General features: G+C 34.7%; 1 protein-coding gene across 50 annotated transcripts in view; it reads right to left on the bottom strand.

The window, feature by feature from the left end:
• Positions 1-23,532, bottom strand: part of NEB (nebulin) — a 235,737-nt gene that overhangs the window by 127,335 nt on the left and 84,870 nt on the right. For all 50 annotated transcript variants that reach the window (XM_087949995.1, XM_087949996.1, XM_087949997.1 and 47 more), the window contains exons 72-88: positions 23,198-23,401; positions 22,430-22,534; positions 22,232-22,339; positions 19,138-19,449; positions 17,482-17,685; positions 16,340-16,444; positions 15,682-15,789; positions 14,736-15,047; positions 13,996-14,199; positions 13,141-13,245; positions 12,786-12,893; positions 11,581-11,892; positions 10,869-11,072; positions 9,448-9,552; positions 9,086-9,193; positions 1,841-2,152; positions 525-728 (exon numbers count right to left, since the gene is read on the bottom strand). In XM_087949995.1, the coding sequence (XP_087806121.1) occupies positions 525-728; positions 1,841-2,152; positions 9,086-9,193; positions 9,448-9,552; positions 10,869-11,072; positions 11,581-11,892; positions 12,786-12,893; positions 13,141-13,245; positions 13,996-14,199; positions 14,736-15,047; positions 15,682-15,789; positions 16,340-16,444; positions 17,482-17,685; positions 19,138-19,449; positions 22,232-22,339; positions 22,430-22,534; positions 23,198-23,401 (3,120 nt within the window). The remainder of the gene's footprint in view (positions 1-524; positions 729-1,840; positions 2,153-9,085; positions 9,194-9,447; positions 9,553-10,868; positions 11,073-11,580; positions 11,893-12,785; positions 12,894-13,140; positions 13,246-13,995; positions 14,200-14,735; positions 15,048-15,681; positions 15,790-16,339; positions 16,445-17,481; positions 17,686-19,137; positions 19,450-22,231; positions 22,340-22,429; positions 22,535-23,197; positions 23,402-23,532) is intronic.

Raw genomic sequence — 23,532 nt, 5'->3', positions numbered from 1 at the left:
TCTTGTGCTCAAAAACTTAGAAAAAAGGCAGATAGATTTCCAATACATCAAAGCAGCATCCAAATCAAAACATGACTTTGTAAGATACTTTGATTCATATGCCAAATATTGCCACAGAGGTTTTGAGAGATTAGTGGGTTTTGTGGTTCATTCCATGTACAATTCTATGATTTCAGCTCATTTTTCATGGGGCAGCAATCTTTGTCTTTACATTCCTATGCCCATGCTGCTATTTTTTCCTCTTAGCTGCGATATTCTGTACTATTAGTTTTTTCAATACAGTCAATAGTCACACTGGCTGGAAATTATGAGAGCTGCAATCTGACTAGTTTGAAAGTCCAATTTCTTAACTAACAAAGTAGTTCATTGATTCAAGCAGAAAATAGAAAGACATCAGTGAAGGATGATTTTATTCGGATTTTGGCTCCGAGCAGCCTAAATAAATCCTAAATTTAGCATGTGATCATTCATTTCTTAAGCATTGTCTGTTATGGAAGATTAACTACTTTAGTCAGAAAACCTACCTTGCTCATGATCTCAGCATTATGCTTTGCTAATTCTACATCTAAAGCATCTGTGATACAGGTAAATTTCATTTGATGAGGAGGTTGCCGATATTTGTTTTCACTTAGGATTTCTCCAGCTCTCTTGACATGTTCAACATTCAACGAACCAAGAGGCACCCAGCCAATGCCTTTCAGCCATTCTAGATCTGACTTGTAAAGAGACTGGAACATAAATAGCAATAAACAGTATTTAGAGAAGTCAACAAACATGCATTATAACAGCTTTGGGGGGGAAAGTTTCTGGCTAATTGAATTATGAATTTGATTTTGAAAACTTCAGGTGAAAATTGATCTATGAGGTTGAAATTCACTAAAAGTGACTCAATTGATTTTCAGCAACTTTACATGTTATAAATAAGCATCATGATATGCATATTTAAGGAATAATGATGACAGCCAAAACCATATTAAGTGTAATGCTGCAGTTAGCTATCCATTTAGGACAAATGTAATGAATACACATTTTAAAAAATCAAATAATAATGTTGAGCAACAGAATCTCAACTCATCTTTAATATGTTTATTAATTTTATTTTCAATCCAAAGTAAAACCCAAAACCTAGTCATACTTTAAAACTATATAAAACAGCTACTCTGGTGTGAAGTTACATATGAAAAACCTGAACAACGCATATAATGTGCAAAAATAAAATAAAAAAAATCCTTGCAAAAAACTATTATTAGGCATAAAATATTCTCTTATATTATACATAGAACCAATATAAATTTTAGTCCAAACTTATTTTTTAAAACACCCAAGTGAATGTGATAACAGTACAAATGAAAATTAAGAAACCATGAGAATGTGAAATTGATACATCTGTGAACTACCAGTGAGAAATAATCATAAATTAAACATCTAATAAGATGGGAAAGGGGAAAAAATTGCAAAGTCTATTTTACTTCTGATTTTCTGGGAGAAAAATACTGTCTAAATTGAAATGGTATGAATAGATATTTAGACTGTGATACACAAGTAGGTAGTTTAAAGAGGAAAACTTCCTCAGTATTTAAATATATCTGTCAGCTGACAGAATGTTCTTCCTAAAACGGACACAGGGCAAGTCTTTCCCACACGTAGGCATTCTTTATTCCACATCAGTCTATTTCAGACATTCGAGAAATCATGTGGAACTGTAAGGCAAAATTGTTGGGAGAAAAGGAAAGCTTCAAATATTTTCCCGCTCTATCCTGCACACATTTAATGAATCACAGACCAATCTCAATAGAAGAATACCAATGCATCTATTTTACATTTTCCACCTCATACTTACATCACTTTGCAGATCATAAGCCTTCCTAGCTTGGATGACATCATTCTGATCTGGCAGACATGTCCATTGATGTAGGTAATTACGATAATCAATATCGCTGACCAATTTCTGGCAATTCTTGGCCCCCAAAATTGACAGCATATCCACAGGACTGGCATATTTGGTCTTCAGTTTCTCAAAGACTTTCTTATATTCCCTCTCACTTTGCATCTTGGCTACATTTATACAATGCAAAATTTTAGGATCATCTTCCACACTGCGAGCTCCAATGTGATGACCCAGTTGCTTGCGATAACCTTCTTTGTATTTGTACTAAAATATACACAAATATTTGAGTTGCCAACACAGAAAAGTACTCATTCTGTAATTGCTCAGTAATTCAAAAGGAAATCTTAGATCATCATTTTAAAAGTGATTAACTTAAATATTTTCTTTGAACTTATAACAAAATATTAGGAAAAAACTCATCCAATTTTATGTCATAGTTAAAGACTATATTAAATATAGTCCTTTAAATGGGATTTTTAATCTCCATTATCTGTTTTTTCAAAATGCCCCCTTCTGTTTTTGAAGTCAATATACTGGATTACATTTATAAACAAGATTTCATATTTGGGGTTTTTGGGTTATCTTATGATAGCAACATCTCTCCATACATCATCCTTAGTGAAGCATGCAAACCAGTGTCTGCATTTCCTGCATCAGATGAGGAGAGCACATCTTTCTCCTTCTGTCCTCGCCACTTTTTACACAGGCACAATTGAGAGCGTTTTAACAAACTGCATCACTGTTTGGTTTGGTGGCTGCAGAGACAAAGTCTGTTAGGGTTTGAGGATTAACCCCTAGCAGAGTATTGCAGCAGTAGTCAAGCCAGGCAACCAAAGGAGAGCGGAAGGGCCCCAGAGTATACACACACTGAACACAAACACTGTTTGTAGTTTAAATAGTTTTTAATCCAGTTAGAGTTTAAGCATTGTCATTCAGTCCATTAAGTCATTCACAGTATTTCCATCCAGTAAGACTCACTAGTATAGTCCAAGTTAAGAGTCCTTGCAATATCTTTATCAGCCGATAAAGATATCTTATCCTCCTCCGGTTTCACTCTCCAGAGAAACAAACGCTGGATATTCAGCAAACAGTAGCAAACAAAAACAGTTCAGTCACAGGCACTCACAGTCAGTAATCACAGTTAGTCGCAGCAGCACACAGTAACAGCTACAGACAGTAACAGTCAGTAAGCTTTCCAGCTTCTAATGCTTCCTTATATTGTAACTTCTAACCGCACCCTTAATCGGCTAATTTCCTGCTGCATTGTGCTTAAAGTGATAAGCACTTAAACCATGATATCTAAGTTTTATATATTTATTCACCCAAACCATATTTGGTATCAATGTTATACCTAACATACTCCCTTTTGGGTGAAATAAATATATAATACTTTACAATCTAATCCCATATTTTTCACAACTCTCCTGGTGCTTACTGGCACCTTGGGCTTTAGTAAAATTATCAGCTAAATTGTCCTCCGACATACAGTACTCTAGCTGAATCATCTTACTTCTTACAGATTGTCTCACGTTTAGGTATCTTAGATCTGTATGCTTGCTCCTTGTTTTTACTCCAATATTTGTGGCCATTTGAATTGCTGCCTGATTATCTTCATGTATAATTATAGGATAATCTACAGTTATACCTATATCAATTAACATTTGTTTATACATTATTAACTCTGTACATAACAATGATAAACAGGAGAATTCTGCCTCCATAGTAGACAAACTTATATGCTGTTGTCTTATTGACTTCCAGCCTATTAATGTATTACCCAGCATTATGGCTGTTCCTGAAGTCGACTTTCTAGTGTCTCTTTCTGATGCAAAACTAGCATCTGCATAAGCACTCAAAATTAAATCACCCTTTGGTTCTAAATACAATGAATAATTCATTGTCTTTTAAGATATCTTAATATCCTCTTAGCTGCATTCCAGTGTCTTTCACATGGTGCAGAATTGAATCTAGCCAACTGATTCACGCAGTACGATATATCTGGTCTAGACCAATTACTAATATAACTCAAACTACCTATTAAAGATTGATAAATCACCTTATCAAACTCAGGGCTTTGTATATCAGTGTTGCTAAACTCCTGACTCATTGGAGTCTTAGCTGGCTTACAAAGCTCCATCTTGTAATCTTTTAGTAATTTGCTTATCTTATCTTCCTGAGATATCTTAAAACCTTTCCGTGTTTTCTTTATATTCAAACCGAGATACTTATTTATCTCCCTAATTGCTTGATCTTTATTCTCTTTCCTAATGATGATATTATTTTATTTGCTTCATCATTAGATTCAGTTATCAATGCAATGTCATCTGTGAATAGTAATAATAATGATACTTTCCCATTTGTCTCCCTCTTAAACAAACATGGATCGGCTAAACCAGCTTTAAATCCTATATTGTCTAGTTCCTTTACAATATACTGGTTCCATTCATAGCCTGATTGTTTAAGACCATAGAGGCTTTTCTTTAACAACCAACAATCATTATTATCCTTATTTTCACTTTTAATACCAACAGGTTTATTCATATAAATAGTATGTTTTAATGGGGCGTGCAAGTAAGCAGTTTCCACATCTAAATGGTTAACTATATAGTTTTTACTAGCTGCCCACACTAAAGCTGCCCTCAAGGTTGCTGCCTTAAGACTAGGTGCAAACACCTCATCATAGTCATTAGCATTCTGCCTAAAACCTTGGGCTACTAACCTTGCCTTATGGATTAAATTACCATCTTTATCTATTTTTACCTTAAATATCCATTTGCAGCCAATGGTTTTCTTTCCTACAGGTAATTTGGCATTTTCATACACCTTCATATCTCTTAATGAATTCAGTTCCTTATTCATTGCTGCATACCATTTTTCTTTTTCCTTAGTAGGATACTTTTTTAATTTCTTCAACAGAATTAGGAACTTGATTAATCTGGCACACTGTGTTAGCCTGGTACCTATCAGGCGGTCTAGATACACGTGTAGTTCTTCTGGGAATTACAGGGCTTACAGGAGGACTTTGTTGAACTACTACCTGTTCATCTTCCTCATCCTGTTCAGCTATTGAATCTGTTTCTTCCTTTATGGGCACTATTTCATCCTGTATTTGTCTCTTTACTTTATTTTTAAAGTTACAGGGATAATTAATGGGATTTCTATATGATTCAATAATTACATCTTTATTGGCATCCTGTTCTAATTTCTCCCATCCTTCATGTTCTAGAAATTGGGCACTAGCACTACATAACACTTTAGATGTGCCTTTCTCCCAAAATCTATATGCCCTATGGTTTGCCTGATAACCAACGAAGAAAAATCTTTTAGCTCTATGTTGCCCTTTTTCCTGAGTTGTGCAGGAATATGCACCACATGCTGGTGCACCAAATGTGTGCAGGTAACTTAGATCAGGTTTCCTGCCATGCCACCTGGTGAATGGTATTTCACCTGTCGTTGTGTTAACAACATTGTTCAATATGTTATTAGCACACATTGTAGCCTCCCCACAAAGAATCAGGTAACCCAGAATCATTTAACATTGTTCTAACCATTGCCTGTAGTGTTTGGCCTCTTCTTTCAATAAAAGCGCTATGTTCTGGCCTGTATGGAGCAGACTTCTTATGCTCTATTCCAGCTACCTTAAGTCTGTTCTGGAATTTGTTATTAATAAATTCCGTACCATTATCTGTCACCAGGGTTATCAGTTGACGCTTAGACTTTCTTTCAGCAAACCTAAGCCAATTGAAAAATGTTGATATGTTTCAGTTTTGCTTTTCATTAAATAGCAAAACCCATATCTAGAATAATGGTCCATAATGCTCAGTATATATCTAGCACCCCCATACTGGGTTTCTTTGGACCTATTATGTCTGCAAATACTACTTCTAAAGGTTCTTTTGTTTTGAAACCATTTAGCCTATTTGCAGGCAATACCTTGCTCTTATCTTCACAGCAAACATTACAACGCAAATATTTATCACAAGGTTTTAACCTTATTCCTTCAGATAACTCAACTGCATGCGTTTTAGCATTTTAAAATTTACATGCCCCAAACGCCTATGCAATAAATGGATACATTCATCATGAGGCTTTATATTATTAAATACAGTTTGAGCCTCCCTTTCTTACTATTATCTAAGACATATAATGTTCCATTTAAAGCTGCAGTTACCCTTTGTTATCTTTTTCAATTATGCAATTATTATCTTTAAAAGTAATTACATAACCTAATTTATCTAATACCCTTACTGAAAGCAAATTAAACTTTAGTTGCGGTACATACAACATTTTTATATCCTGGTTTATGTACGGACAACGTGCAAAACCTTGACCTTTGCTTTCAGGTTCCAGCCATTTGCAAGAGATATATGTTGAGAACTTGTATACATTTTTATAAATTTTGTCTTATCTCTTGTGATGCAGTGGGATGCGCCACTGTCAACCACCCATAAATTATTCTTCACATCAGAGTTGCTAAACATGGCTAGTTCAAATGCTTTCTTTGGCTTTTTACATTCTGGCTTTTTCTCTTTTGCAGAATCTTACAATGTCTTCTGCCTCCACAATTAAAACACTTTTAATTGTGTATGCTGTCGAAGATAAATTCTCTTCTTCCAGGTGCTTTACTTTGCTTTGCTGGTTTCTTTCAAGCTTTGAAGATAATTTCTCTTCTTTCTTATCTTCTCTCAGCTCGTCACGCTCACGCCTTCTTCTGGCTTCTTCTAGTAGCCTGCCTGTAATCTCGGTTAATGAGAGGCTTTCTTTTGTCAATACCTCTAACGAAGTCACATAGTCATCATAGCTTTGATCTAATGAAGATAATATTATGTAGACTTGTTGCAGTTCATTAAATATAAGCTCTTTTTCTTGCAAATCTTGAAAATGCTCTTCATACAGTTTAAATGAACTAACATATCTCCATTCCTCTGAAGATGCTCGAAAAAGCTTCCGTGTAAGATTTATATGTGCTCCTACACTGTCCCAAACATAAATCTTCCTGAGGTTCTCCCAGCAGTTTGCAGCATTTTCTTCTCCACGAATATGGACAAGCTGCTGATCACAGAGAGTCAGTCCTATGATGCATAAAGCCTGCTCATTCTTCAGTTTAAAGTCTTGTAACTTTTCGTTATCATCATCATTATCAGGATCCCAGCTACTCACATCTGGTGGGTTTGCTATAATGTCCCACAAACCTTCTCTGCGAGAAGTAAACTGCATTTCATTGACCATGAAACATAGTTTGTTCCATCCAGCCTGGATATCATGGACAGTTGTGACAAATTTACTTGTGCCATTGCTCTTCAGATATTTTAACTATTTTAAACTAATTAAAACAGTTTGTTTTTACAGTAATGTGCAACTCACACCAACTCTCTCTGCTATATCCTGGTTAGTTAGACTATGCTGCTGGGCCCATAACCAATGTTAGGGTTTGAGGATTAACCCCAGCAGAGTATTGCAGCAGTAGTCAAGCCAGGCAACCAAAGGAGAGCGGAAGGGCCCCAGAGTATACACACACTGAACACAAACACTGTTTGTAGTTTAAATAGTTTTTAATCCAGTTAGAGTTTAAGCATTGTCATTCAGTCCATTAAGTCATTCACAGTATTTCCATCCAGTAAGACTCACTAGTATAGTCCAAGTTAAGAGTCTCTTGCAATATCTTTATCAGCCGATAAAGATATCTTATCCTCCTCCGGTTTCACTCTCCAGAGAAACAAACGCTGGATATTCAGCAAACAGTAGCAAACAAAAACAGTTCAGTCACAGGCACTCACAGTCAGTAATCACAGTTAGTCGCAGCAGCACACAGTAACAGCTACAGACAGTAACAGTCAGTAAGCTTTCCAGCTTCTAATGCTTCCTTATATTGTAACTCTAACCGCACCCTTAATCGGCTAATTTCTGCTGCATTGTGCTTAAAGTGATAAGCACTTAAACCATGATATCTAAGTTTTATATATTTATTCACCCAAACCATATTTGGTATCAATGTTATACCTAACAAAGTCCATTCAGAGAATGGTAAGGACAACCGAGATTATGGGAAGCTCGCTTCTTGTCATTCAGGATACTGCTTATAAGTGCTATGTGCTTAGAGCTCAAAGCATTGTTAGAGACCCCACACACCCACTTCACGGTCTGTTTCTGTTGCTCCCCTCTGGGAGGAGGTTTTGAAGTGTTTCTAGCAGGACTGTCAGACTCTGTAACAGCTTTCTTCCCTATGCCTTCCATATGGTAAACTTGCAAGATTCATTTTTCTTGCCATGTACATGTATACTTCCGAACTAGACTGTGTTGTTTCTCTGTGTCATATATGTCGGTATATGCATAATTTTGTATTTATTTACTCATTTATTTCTTTAGTCATGTTTATGTAGTATATATTGGAGGTGCACCTATGCAATGAAATTTCATTTTAATGTATGCTGATTAGTGTACAATTCAAAGTGACAATAAGTCTAAGTCTATCTATTAATGATTTTCCTTATCAAATTTGAAATTTGTATTTGGCACGTAAAATCTTTTTCTATCTATAGTTAACTGAATTCATAGGTTTAAAACAACATTAGATAATTCAAGAATTTAGTTCTGCCATGTGGAATATTAAAATTTTCCTCTTCCACATAAATTAAAATGTGCAGATAAATGTCCACGAAATTAAAAGGCTTTTTCATTCTGTGCCATTAAAGCAATGCTTATATGACGTAGAAATCCAGATATACCCTGGATTTGAAAATCTATCCTACAGTAATTCTTCTAAATTTATTGTCTAGATTTACAGCTGCCCATATATCAAATTATTATCTATCTCTCTTCCCAAGTTTATTCTCAGCTTCCTATACAACAGCTGATATTTTTCTGGCATAATTTTGCAAAACTTGCTTACTCACAGAATGTATTTATTTATTACACGCTATTTTATTTTGCTTCAGTTTCATTTTGACTCAAAGCAACATACAAACAGTGACATAATTCCTCAGTGCAACTAAGAAAGAATTACAACTGTTCATTGTGATTTTGTAATTCACAGTATGAATTCCTTCCCATAAATTCTCAGACAGATCTGCTTGGGGAAATCTGAAGTACGTCCTGTAATTTAAGTTCAGTAGGATATAGAGTAGTTTGTGACTTGCTGTTTTTCAAAACATTTCCTTTAAAAATCATTACTATTTATGGAGTCAAGTAGCCACTTACGTCACTAGCAATAGCTCTTGAAGCCTTGGCAGCTTGAATTGGGATGGCATCAAGACGCAAGTCATAGCCATCTTTTTTTGCTTCCTCCATGGCTAGTCGGTACAATTTCTGTAAAAAAAGAAGAAGAAAATGTTAGTCTCAGTGCTACAAACAGAAATAAAGAAAACATTTTATACTTAGCAGAAATATAATTCTTGATTGTTCTATACTGTATAGATGGAAGTTCTTCGGTGCAACTCAAGAACTGAATCTTCACAGAACTCAATTAGGACCCCAGATCCTGCAGGAAATTTTGCCATTGCTTGCAAATCCTTGAAGGAGACCCAGTTCTTCTAGTGGCTTTTATTAGTTTGTATACTCACCTGGCTATAGTTTAACTTATTGAATTTTGCTAGGACGATTTCTGGCGTATCAGGCATCACATGGATTGTGCATTTATCAGTATTCCAAGCTTCCGTATACATCCTCTGCAGAACAGAATCAGAAAGAGAGTTAGTACAAAGTGATGGCTGTTTACGAATAGACCTCCATTCATCCAGCTGTTGCAGCATGGAAACTGCTTTCTGAGATCAAATTAAAAATCTAGTGAACAGGAAAGACACTACTCAGAGCAAGTATAATATATTAATGTTTATGACTCATATTCCAGAGGAAAATCCAGATACAAAATGTTTTTCAGTCAGGACTGTGTGTGAAGTTTAACATTTGTTTTACTTCAGTTTTATCCTTCTTTTAGATTTGTTAGATAAGACAGGTCTGAGGGGGCGCTTGGTTTTCACCTAATTAAAAGTGAAAGTTTTTCCCTCAGTCACATGGCCCAATCAATGCAGCTTCTGCTGGTCTGGTGACATTACTCCTCTTTCCTCCAGCCAGGTGTGAGAACATCCTTGGTTCCCAAGAAAAAGTATTGTATTTTGACTACACAACCCCGGCTATCACTAATCCCTCTTCCCTATCCCTCAGCTCCAGTGTGTCAGCACTGAAGCTCCAAGATGGCTTTGGCCAGGTCAGTTTCAGGCTTGACAACAGGTGTCAATCCCACTTTGTTCCAAATCCCTGGTTTCTTACAACTCATCAAATTTGTAAATATAATTCCTAAAAGTACCAGTGTGGAATTACTGAAATTCTCATTCAAGCAAATGTAGAAGGCATCAATTTATGGAAAGACAGTTTAAAGTTCTGTGCAGCAGAAATCTATATGAAGGTCAAAATAGTTTGTGGATGGTATATGATATAAACAAGCAAGAATTAGTATTGATATCTTAAGGTCCACATGACTTCATTTAAAAGTATATAGGAATCTCAAACATGTATATGGATAATAAGATGGAGAGCATAGAAATGTAATAATAATAATAATAATAATAATAATAATAATAATAATAATAATAATAATAATAATAATAATAATAATAATAATAATATAAAAATAATAATAAAATAATAATAAAAATAATAAAAATAATAATAAAAAAATAATAAAAATAAATAAATAAAATGGAAATCACTGGGACTTGAAAAAAGATTTACATTAATTCTGATCTTTTGAATTTTATTTGGAATCTTTCAATAACTATAATAAGATAAGCTTGTTTTATTAACTGAAAGAAAAATTCTCATATTCATATTTCAAAGCACCCAATATTTCAATTATGAAGTTTAAAATATAATTTTTAAATCTTTCCAAAATGGGAATCATTGGGTCTGAAAAGAATCTTGGACAAATTGCATTATTTTTTTCAAATATTATTCAGCAAGCCAGTCTTTATTAGCTGATATTCACCTTGTTCATGGTTTCAGCATTATGCCTGGCCAATTCCATTTCTAGAGAATCTGTCACACTGGTGAATTTGAAATTCTCTGGAGGCTGGCGGTACATCTTTTCACTCAGGATCTCTCCTGCTTTCTTAGCACGCTCAACATCCAGTGAACCAATAGGGACCCAGCCGATGCCTCTTATCCACTCAAGATCTGTTTTGTAGCAATTCTGTGAATTAAAATTTCATTAGAAAGGTAATCTCGTAATTTTTGGAAAAACAATTAGATCCGATGACATTTATGACACGTTATGTTCATGTTGATGAAAGAAATGTAAAAAATAACATCCTTGAAACCATGAAAATATCCAAGTCATGCCCATGTGAGTCCTAATCTCAGCCTCTGTTTGATATAAAACATGTGAACATATGAAAAAAAAATTACTATTACTATGGATTAAAAAAAAAAAAACTTCAGAAGACACTAATAATATTTGTTTCACAATTTTCCAGAGTTTTGTATAATTCTCTAATATACGCTATTATGCTTACAGAAAGAAATAAGGCCATGAAGCAATAGCGCAACCTAGGTTTTATTTGCTTATTCATGCATCTGCTTGAGTTAAACAATTATACGCTACTACTATCAATACTTTGTATTGTATGTGCATGTGGCAGAAATGCATCTATAGTTTTCTCTCTCTCAACTGATACGATTGAAGATGAAATTATACTCACATCACTCTGTAATTCATAAGCCTTCCTGGCTTGAATGACATCATTTTGATCTGGGAGGCATGTCCACTGATGCAAGTAGTTGCGATAATCAATATCACTGACCAATTTCTGGCAATTCTTTGCCCCCAAGATTGACAGCATATCCACAGGACTGCTATATTTGGTCTTCAGTTTCTCAAAGACTTTCTTATATTCTCTCTCACTCTGCATCTTGGCTACATTTATAGAATGCAACATTTTAGGATCGTCTTCTATACTACGAGCTCCAATGTGGTGGCCAAGTTGCTTGCGATAACCTTCTTTGTATTTGTACTGAAATAAACACATATATTTTAATCACAGATTAAATACTACCTGGATTGCATTATTGTTAAGCATTTTTTAAAAGGGAGATCCCATTATCATTTTAAATAATTTTGTGAATCCTTTTCATTGACTTGAAACAAATGGAATTAGCAAATGGAACCTCTCAGCCATGTTTAATTCATAGTTGAAGGACTAATTTAACATGGTTATTTTTTTGGTATCTGTTGTTTAAAAATCTCCAAGTTTTGATTTTAATAAGAATTTATTTGATCATAATCTATAATCAAGATTTTATATTTTGTTCTTTTACCATAATATAAATGATATAAACATAGTATAGTATATTAAAAGCATATGCCTCCTGACTTCCAGAAACTCCAAGTGGTTTTCAATTGTTAAAACATTTTAATGATTGGGAACAATACAAAGAAACAGAAGACAAGCACAAGGCAAAGGACAAAAATGGCAAAGAAAATAAACCCAGAGGAGAACAAAAATAAAGGGGCATCCTCCTCTCCTCTCCAAAAGCCTAGTGAAGAACCAAGTCTTTAAGGCCCTCCAAAGTCTAGTAGGGTTGGGGCTGTTCAATTGTCAGGGGAATCATATTCCAGAGGGTAGGTACTGTTTCTAGGATCCCGATAAGTAGCATTGCTAAATCAATGGAACCTGGAGTGCACCAGCCCTACCAGATAAAACGGGTTGGACAGATACTATGGGAGTCAAGTAACCAGACTCTATGCCATCTATGACTTTATAGATAGCAACCAGCTCTTAAATTGCACCAAGTGATTTGATGTTTTTCAAAAAGTTTACTTTAAAAACCACTGATATTTATGGAGCCAAGTAGCTATTTTTCAAAACATTTTCTTTAAAAACCATTCTTATTTATGGACACTTACGTCACTGGCAATAGCTCTTGAAGCCTTGGCAGCTTGAATTGGGATGGCATCAAGACGCAGATCATAGCCATCCTTCTTTGCTTCCTCCATGGCCAATCGGTACAATTTCTGGGGAGGAGAAAAATGTTTGGTTTTATGCTATGCTGTGTTGTTTTTTCTGCTACACTTGGAAATAAAGAGAACATCATATCCCTTAGCAGATATGTTAGATGGAAGTTCTGGTGCAAATTGGAAACTGGATCCCCACACAATCCAATTAGACCCCAGACCCTGAAGTAAACATTGCCATTGCTTGTAAATCTTGAAGGAGACCCAGTCTTCCAGTGGCTCTTATCTTATTCATCCTTATACTCACCTGGCTATAGTTCAATTTGTTGAACTTTGCTAGGACAATTTCCGGTGTATCAGGCATGACATGGATTGTGAGTTTATCAGTATCCCAAGCTTCAGTATACAGCCTCTGCAGAACAGAATCGGAAAGAGAGTAAACCCAAAGTGATAGCTGCTGTTTATTAGTCTTCTAGTAATCTAGGTCTTATGACAGAGGTTTACCTTTGCAATTAAATTAAAAAGTTTGCTAAGAATGAAGTTTATTATTCTGTCACCATACCTTGTGTAATTTTGTAGGAAAATAAGACTGAGTCTTATATTAGTTTTTCCTCTAAAAGATTCATTAGGGCTTATTTTCCAGTTAGGTCTTATTTTCAGGGAAATATAGTAAATGAGTCAGTCTGGCTGATGATCTTAACTTGCTTATTTTGGGGGTAGGGTTTAAATTACGAGCATCCTGAAGAATCATGCTAGGCCTTATTTTCAGGGAAACGCAGTATTATATTAGATTGTCTTATCCCTGATATTTACAAATTAATTTCACAATTAATATCCTGGCTGGAAATTCTGGAAATTGTCATCCAAGCAAAATAGGAAGTTAACAATGCCAAAAAGAGGCTCAAAGATTCTTTGCACCAGAAGACTATATAAAACTCATTACTATCTTATGATTCATGTGCAATATAAACTACTTTGTCCAGCAAGAATTAATACATTTATAGCCATATTATTTTATTTATCTAATTACAGAATGGAAATCTGTGATGATGGAAAAAACTTGAGGACAATACTGACTTTCTGAATTATATTTAGAATCACACCAAATATTATTTGCTATGATTAAACAAGCTAATTTATCAGTTGCATAGCCAGAATTCACCTTGTTCATGGTTTCAGCATTATGCCTGGCCAATTCCATTTCTAGAGAATCTGTCACACTGGTAAATTTGAAATTCTCTGGAGGCTGGCGGTACATCTTTTCACTCAGGATCTCTCCTGCTTTCTTAGCACGCTCAACATCCAGTGAACCAATAGGGACCCAGCCGATGCCTCTTATCCACTCAAGATCTGTTTTGTAGCAATTCTGTGAATTAAAATTTCATTAGAAAGGTAATCTCGTAATTTTTGGAAAAACAATTAGATCTAATGACACTTGTGGCACATTGTATTCCTGCTGCTGAGGGAAATGTAAAACAAAATAAAAACCTTGAATACCATGAAAAAGGTCCAAGGTACAATTCATTTCCAGGAGATTCCTAATTTTATCCAATAAAATAATGTCCCGTTTTAGATAAAACTCAAGCATATGTCCCATGAGTATGTGAAGAACATTGTCCTTTGGGACAGAACAACATATAAAGTCCAGAAGACACCAATAACACTTGTTTCATTGTTTAGAATCATGTTTAACGCTCTAATGTGGACCTTCAGAAAGGGAAAAGACCCTGGAGTAATAGAGCAGACTGGATAAAGAGTCATCTCAGTTCATCCATATAACAACATGGATTAAACAATTAAACACCACTTCTATCCATATTTTGTACATGCATGTGGCACAAATGTGCCAGAGACAGTGTAATTGCCCCTCTTTCAACTAGTATAAGACAAAATTATACTTACATCACTCTGCAAATCATAAGCTTTCCTAGCATGGATGACATCATTCTGATCTGGTAGACATGTCCACTGGTGCAAGTAGTTGCGATAATCAATATCACTGACTAGTTTCTGGCAATTCTTGGCCCCCAAGACTGACAGCATATCCACAGGACTGCTATATTTGGTCTTCAGTTTCTCAAAGACTTTCTTGTATTCCCTCTCACTTTGCATCTTGGCTACATTTATACAATGCATCATTTTAGGATCATCTTCTACGCTACGAGCTCCAATGTGATGGCCCAGTTGTTTGCGATAACCTTCTTTGTATTTGTACTGAAATAAATGTACAAGCATACAGTAAGACATATCTTTATGTTTCTTTTTCGTGCCCGAACTATAGCAAAGTTAAAATTTGCAAAGTTAAACTATTCAACACTATTGCCAATTTTAACTCCTTGAAGAACTTCAACTGACACTTTATAATCAAATATTAAAAGATAATTCAAATTAAAGTATATAATCCTATGTCTACTAGCAAGAAATGCTGCCTTTTTTGCCTGGAGTTAAAATCTGTTCCATTTGCCTGAGAAGCTAATTCTACAGCTCTGTAGGAACTATAGTTTGTTTCACTAACCAAGAAAATGTAACATCTAATACCTTCCAAAACTAGCATGAAGTAACATAACTCCTGTTCCTTTGGAGAAGCTTTCCATTTTTTAAAATCTGTGACCAATCTGTTCATAAGTTCTATTAAGACATTCAGGTGGTTGAGTTTAGCTGCTCCATTCAGTCTGGCTGCTGCTCCAGAGTTCATATCAGAGAAAGTGTTCTGTTAATTGCAATACTCTCTGATTTTAAGTTTTGAACAACAGGTTTATTTTAAGTTCCCCAGGGTAGGAAATTCATTTTGTTTTAAAACAAAAACTACTGATGAATTCATTTTCTTCCCACAGAAATAAAGACTTACATCACTAGCAATAATTCTGGATGCCTTGGCAGACTGAATTGGAATTGCATCAATTCGTAAGTCGTACCCTTTCTTCTTTGCCTCTTCCATGGAAAGCTTATATAAACTCTTTTTAAAAAAGAGAAAAAGAAAATATTAATAGGTACAGTTTTTACCTATTGGTAAACAATGCCATAACAGAGGTAAACAGACTGAATCTTACAATCAAACAGTCTAACAGTCTTTACTAAATAACTTCTTTAAAGTTATTTTAGTAAAAAGGGGAAACAGCAATGTTTAGTTCAGATATAAAACATCCAAGAATGTCATCAGTCTCCTTACCTGTACATTAGATATTACAACTTGACAGTAAGTTTTGAGAGTGAGGTTCATGCCCATAGCTTTAGTAGATCATACACTGTACACCCCCTTTTAGACTACCAGTGAGAAAAATGCTGGAGCTACGACAAGGATTCCCACAGACTTCTCTCTCTTACCCCACTGCATCTGTCCTTTGTTACTATCCTTTCTCCCTCTTCCCTCAGCCCTGTACCCTATTTGCAGATGATGATCAGCTCTTCCTCGGCGATCAGTTATCTTCTCCCAGAGAACCCTCTTCATATGGAGGGTGCACATCATAACGAGAATGTTTGATAGAGCTTCAAACCAGTGACCTCACCTCACTGTAGTTGATCTTGTTCTGTCTTGCTAAAGTGATTTCGGGGGTATCAGGCATTATGTGAATTTGCGTCTTGTCTTTATCCCAAGCTTCAGTGTACAAGCGCTGTGAAAAGAGGACAAGGAAGAAAGTAAGACGGGTATTGGAATGAAATCAACTTGGGTCCTTCTCTAATCCCATTGTATCGCTCTTAAAGCTCAAGTAGAAATACCATTACCAAGCAGGGTTTCTCAGAGGATGTAAAAAAAAAAAAAAGTCAAGATGGCGGCCTCAATGTGCAATCAAAATCCTGCCTCTTTTTGTATATATTCCATGACCAATGCAATGTCTGAAACACTGAAGGCAACTTCAGCTTGCCTTCAGAAATTGTAGGTGTTTCATCACTGGAGGCTTTCAAGATGAGACTGGACAGCCACTTGTCAGAAATGGTATAGAGTCTCCTGCTTGAGTAGGGGGTTGGGCTAGATGACCTACAAGGTCCCTTTCAATTCTGTTATTCTAAATTCTAGGTTCTAATGCATACAAAAAAGGCAAATGTGCAGTTGCAGCTGTCATCTTTCACACATCTTTCATCCCATTCTACAGTTCTGTGTTGATAATTAATGCAGTTTACATCAGAAAGCACTCCTTAGTTCTAAAGTATATCAAACAAAAATGAGGCAGTGGATTATTGATTTTACAAAGATATTAACAGCATCACGGTTTTGTATTTAACAAATGCTGTACCTGTCGGATTTCATACGTCTTGAAAAATGATACTTCTTTAAAACTAGTTTGATGTATTTGCAGTGTTGCTTAAATAGAAGCTTTGCAGGTTTTTAATAAGGACTTCAATAAATCATTCTTTTAATTCTATTTGCTAGTATCAAATAAAAGAATCCTAAGATCCAAAGGATGCTTTATGTTCAAAAACATTCTTTATAGAAAAACAATGACAATTAATATGTACATGTGAATTATATGCATATTATTTAATTATATACAATTAAATAAAGTATTACAAATAATATTTATATTAAACAAAAAGCCAGTACAAAGTTTAAAACTGCCATATTAATTATTACATTCAATCTCTTAAGCTTCTTGTACAAATGTTATTTTAATACTAAGTTATATATCTAAAACAAACCACCAGTGCTCACCTTATTCATATTTTCTGCATTATGCTTGGCCAAAAGTATTTCTAGAGAATCTGTCACACTTGTAAACTTGAATTTGTCTGGAGGCTGACGATACAACTTTTCGCTTAGGATCTCTCCAGCTTTCTTGGCTTTTTCATTATCCAAGGAACCAATTGGGACCCACCCAATACCTTTCAACCATTGAAGATCAGACTTGTAGTAATTCTGTGAAGCAGAACATTGAAAAGGGTACTTAGTCAGAACTGAAGGCCTAACAGTCCAAAGTTTTATCTATTACACCAGGTTCACGTGCCTTATAGTTTTTATGGTCCTCAATTAAGTGCTTTAATCATTGAATTTTATTTCTTCTCTTTTAAGACAGTTTATGAATTGAAACTCACTATTGTGTGTATTAACACAACAGCTGTCTTTATACTTCCTTTAAAATATATCCCATCACCTCCCCACACCCTTGTAATCACAATTGTCTTCAATATGAGTATCTTTTATTCTCTAATAACATCACCTAACATCACCATTTAAAATAAAATGCTAAATCATCAACTCTTGATTTAGCAAATGCCAGAGATAAGGGTCCTTATTAAGAAAACAGAAACCAATAATTTCTGGGTTTAGTTTTTTTCAGCTGAGCTAAAACATTTTCCCAATTTCTTTTTTTACAAACCCAAGAAGAATGGCTAAATTAGATATTACAATATTGTCACAATTACAAGTTTCTAATAACACTCCATTTATGCATTTATAAAACTAAACTTGTTTTAGACTTGTGATCCCCAACTGTTTTAGGCGATGTTCAGATTTGAAACATTAAGACAAGGTTGTGATCACACACGATTACTACTGTGAATGTCTTTTGACATCAAAGCAAAAGAAAATTGCCACAACAGAAAAATTCCATCCCTTAAATTACAAATTGATCAGATACTCTGAAGCATTTTTTAGAAAGCATGATTTGCTCTCCACTAGCTTCTCATTATTTTTTAACTTAAATAATGTGTTTTTGGTTAAAAAATATTAAAAGAATCAGGGAACCTTGCAGCATATGCCAGGTGTCATGTTGGGGGCCCCAGTTAGACTCTTCCATATTTATATATGGAAGGTTAAAAAAAAAGGTTAATGATATCCCTGCCAGCCATATCCAACTCTAAGGGGTGATGCTCATCTCCAATTTATAGCAGAAGAGCCAATATTGTCTGAAGATGCTTCCATTGTCATATGGCTGGCATGAATATACACTGAAGGCACTGTTACTTTCCCACCGATGTGGTGCCTGTTTGTTTATTTGCATTTATATGCTTTTGAACCGCTAACTTGGTAGGATGTAGGAAGTAATAGAAGTTCATTTCTTCATGCAATACTTAGTCTTGAACTTCCAACCTTTCAGTCAATAAGCCCAGCACTTGAATATTGCACACCCTTATTCTAACATTAAGGTTCTATTAATTTTCTGACTTCAACTTAAGTAATATAAAAAGTCAATGAAGGGACAGAATTTTGGAAGTACAAATATTACTGAGTGTTTCTTCAAATATTTTTAGAAATATTTTCCAAGCTAAACATATTTTAATGAACCAAATCTTGTTAACTTTTTCCAAAACTCAAGAAATTTATTCTCAGAGATAAGTTTCAGTGAAGTTAAAATCCATCACAACTTACGTCACTTTGTAGTTCATAGGCCTTCCTGGCATGGATGACATCATTTTGATCTGGGAGGCATGTCCACTGGTGCAAATAATTACGGTAATCAATATCGCTGACCAGCTTCTGGCAATTCTTTGCCCCCAAGACTGACAGCATATCCACAGGACTGCTGTATTTGGTCTTCAATTTCTCAAAAACTTTCTTATATTCCCTCTCACTCTGCATCTTAGCTACGTTTATAGAATGCAACATTTTAGGATCATCTTCTATACTGCGAGCTCCAATATGATGGCCGAGTTGCTTGCGATAACCTTCTTTGTACTTGTACTGTTGATAACAATAACAAGCAGTTTAAAACATAATGGTTACTTATCCTGGGTTTCCTAAGACCTAGAAGAGTTTAAATCAAGTATTGTACATATTTGCAACTTTATCCAGATTGTTTGTACCAAACTACTTAGATTTTTATATCTGGGTTTGGGTTCATGTTCACTTTTTCAATCTTTGGCAAATTTACAAGGAGAAAATATAATTAATTCCAATGTTTCATACCTTCATTTCATTTTCTAGGTTGCTATTACTAGTTTCTAATATATATCCACAGAGAGAGATGAAAAATCATGGAGTAATTGGACTTCCGGTTTGAGCTCCTTCGGCGACGGACTGAAATCCGCAATCGTGCGCGGCTTCGATCCGTGCTCGCCGTCAGAGCGCCCCAAGCCGGCTGGTTTCGGGGCTAAGCCACCCCGTAGAGGTGGTGAAGAGGGGGGAGACTGCCAGCAGGGTCGAGGAGAGCCGCATCTCTCCTCCCCAGCTGGCCATTACTTCCTTTCCCGAAGGCGGTTGCAGTGGTGGTCAGAAATGGCCACCTCAAAGAAGAACTCGACCGGAAAAGAATATGCAGGAGGAAGATAAGAAGAGAAAGTTTTGGTTGACTGGGTTAAACTGAAAAAGCAACAATGTAAGGTACCCTGGAATTTAAACTATAAAAAATAACATTGTTCCCAAAGAAGACTTTGAAGCAGCGAAGGAGAGAGGGAAGGGAAAGGATTTGGCTTTTTTTTCTTCCCTTCCTTATACTGACAGCTAAGAGACTTAAGTAAGAAATTGACAAAAATCCACTTTGACATTAATAGGCATTTAAGCTGAAAATAAAATGTCAAAGGGATAACAAAGATTTTTGGATACTTAAAAAATTTTAAAAGCAGGAAAGGAGAGAAAAAGAATAAAAGGGCAGGATCTGGAAAAATGGAGGAAACTGCCTGGAACTAAAAGGAATTTACAGTGAAACCTTAACAAGATTCCTAAAAGATACATTCTAACTGAAACTTTGTAACAAAATAATAGTACCCCAGGAACAGAAAGTGGAAGAAAGAAGCAAGAAGAAACAGCTTTGGATTATTTGGATTACTTGGTGGTTTTTGGATTTTTGGCTATTGCATTTAAATGCCTAAAATCAATAGGGTGGTTGTTTAAAAGTGTTTAAAATGGCATCACTTTTAGAAGAACTGAAAATGGAACTTAAAAAGCAGAAAGAAGACGCACAAGAAAGAAGAATTTCTTTTGGCTTCATATTTCAATTCTTAGAAATGGAGATCTGGAATGATGAGAAACAACAAGAAACGCTTGTAGAACAAGAAGATTGGGACAAAAAAGAAGCCATCTTTAATGATCAAGTAATTTTATGTGGGGGGAAAAAAAGAAAGGGGGGAAAAAACAACCCCAAAAAAGAATAGTTTGAAATATAATTACAATACTAGAAAGCAACAGAAGAGGGGATTACAGAAGAGAGAAGTAGAAGTAGAGAGACAAGGGGGTAAAAAGGGGAGGGAGAAGAAGTGGGGGAAGAAGGAAAGGAAAAGAAGTTATAAAAGACAGAAACAAGATATAGAGAAACAGGGAAAAGGTATAAGGATTGAAAATATAAGCCTGTTTAGAGATAATGGGTGAAAATTTAATTGAAAAAGGGATTCTGCAAAGGTACATAAGATAGTATTGTTATATTAGAAATAAAAATAATTTCAGAAAATATGATGACTAAAATGATGGATAAAATATTTATTGTAATGCAGTGGAATGTTTGTTAATAAATAAATGAAATAAAGTGAATGAGAGAATGAAATTAGGAAAGGATGGGAACTTTAATTATTATTAATGATTTATAAAAATATAAGTGAAGAGAAATATGGGGAAAAAAGAATTAATTATGGAAAGTTTATAAGTGTTCACAAGGAAGTATGATATTCAATTGAAAAGAAATGTTAAAAATGTTAAGATTTTAATGAATATTAACGATAGAATTGAATTGGAATGGAATGAGTGTTTTATTTACATATATATATAATTTTTTAAGAATATAGTGTGTATTTTAAGAATGTGCCAAGCAGAATACGATTGAAAGTTATGTATTATATTGAATGTTATAATCTTAAAGGTATAAATTGAAGTTTAAATAAGAGTTGAGTGGGCAAAATTAAGAGATATAAAGGTGTCATAGTCCAATTAGTAACTACAGGGGAAAATTCGTTTAAGGAGAAAAGATAACATGAAATTGGAACAGGACAGACAAAAGTACAAATATAATTATTTGAATTGAAAAATGAGATAATTAAAAATAAAGTTGAGAAAATAAAAGGAGGGGAAAAACTATGTAGAAAAAGTTAAACAGTAATAAGACATGGAATAGAACACAAAGATGAACATGAAATTGAGTTTGTGTCTGTATGAAGAAGTGATAACCCGGAATCTTGCTATTCTCAAAAAAAGATGTTTTATTTATATTATGTTTTTTGTGAAAACCCAAATAAAATTTACATTAAAAAAAACAAACCATGGAGTAATTGAATCAGGCTGGTGAAGATATGCTCCATTTATCTTTGTAGTTATTTTGGCTGAAAAATTAAATGCCCATACTATCAATACTTCCAAGGAAAACTATTTAGTCCATTTAAATATATCCTGAACATTTGTAGCACTTGCAAAATAATTTGCATAATCAACCAAGCCTCAAAAAATCCAATTCTTGCTGCAAAGGAAAAGTCTAAAATTATAGGTAACATTGCAATCAAATAAAAAATTGTGGTTTGTATCATTTCATGTAACTACATACCTCACTTGCAATATCTCTGGATGCTTTAGCAGCCTTGATAGGAATTGCATCTATCCGAAGATCATACCCCTTCTTCTTGGCCTCTTCCAATGACAGTTTGTACAGTTTCTAAATGGAGGGCAAATATCGCTTTAGTGTTTCTGAGGGCATTTTTTCCCCATCCCTTCTCATAGATTTGACAAATAGAAATCCACTTACATCACTGAAGTTGATTTTGTTCTGTTGCGACAGTAGAATTTCAGGAGTATCAGGCATAATATGGATAGTGGTTTTATCTTTATTCCAAGCATCAACATACATACGCTAAAAAAAAGCACAATAAAATAATCAGTGGTTTATTAAAACTGAAATATAGGATCAGTTCTAATTATGTGTTGTGGATGGATATTATGAAACCCATTTCATATTGTTAATTACGATCATTATAATTACAGGATACAGACAGCAGTCAAGTGTCTAAGATTGGGCTAGATCCAAAAATAGATGAGAAAGAATTACTTAATTTTTAATGTGTTCATTTTTAAAGCCAGGGTTGTAAATAAGATGAATATAAATAGATTCCATATTTGTGACAATCTTGTTGCGCAAATAAAATCCTAACCTCTTTATCAAGGAATTTCTTCATCAGGAATTAATCAATAATGAGGTATTTAATAGGTTTCCAAGGCCATTTCTGATGAGTTCTGTTAAGCTCCCATACTGTTCTAAAGAACATATTTTGACCTAAAACTAAGAAATGCTTTGTTGTGTCTTCTGAACTTTCCCCTCAACTCTAAAAAGCCAACTAAAGTCAATGCATCTTTAAGGTGCATTATATACTGATATGCATCTTTAAAACTTTAGTAGAGCAACTATATAACCTACTTTGAAGTCTTATTACAGAAGACAATATTATTCCATCAAAGTGTAGGGTGTGTGTGTTTGTGTGTGTGTGTATTTAAAGAAAGGATCATAGATAAAACTTACCCGATTCATAATTTCAGAGTTATGTTTTGCCAAAGCCAAAGGTAAGGAATCAATAGGGCTGGTAAAAGCGAAGGTAGCAGGGTGCTGCCTATATCCATGGTCAGTCAAGATCTCAGAAGCTCTTTTATTCTTCTCTGCTTCCAAAGAACCACTAGGAGACCAGCCAATACCCCTGAGCCACTCAAGGTCTGATTTATAATTAATCTGTAGGAAGGAAACGTTATTCATTTTTCCATTTTATTATTCAACATTTTATTAATGCTACTGCTTCTTAAAACATCTCTAAACTTTGAGAAACAATGTAACAGTGAAATTCATTCAAACAAACTGAGTGA

The sequence above is a fragment of the Notechis scutatus genome, chromosome 1 (genome assembly GCF_049901735.1).
Source record: "Notechis scutatus isolate UNSWTSFEM ecotype Mainland chromosome 1, rNotScu1.2, whole genome shotgun sequence".
Lineage (NCBI taxonomy): Eukaryota > Metazoa > Chordata > Lepidosauria > Squamata > Elapidae > Notechis > Notechis scutatus.
The sequence above is the reverse complement of the archived record's forward strand: the minus strand, read 5'-3'. Positions and strand labels throughout refer to the sequence as shown.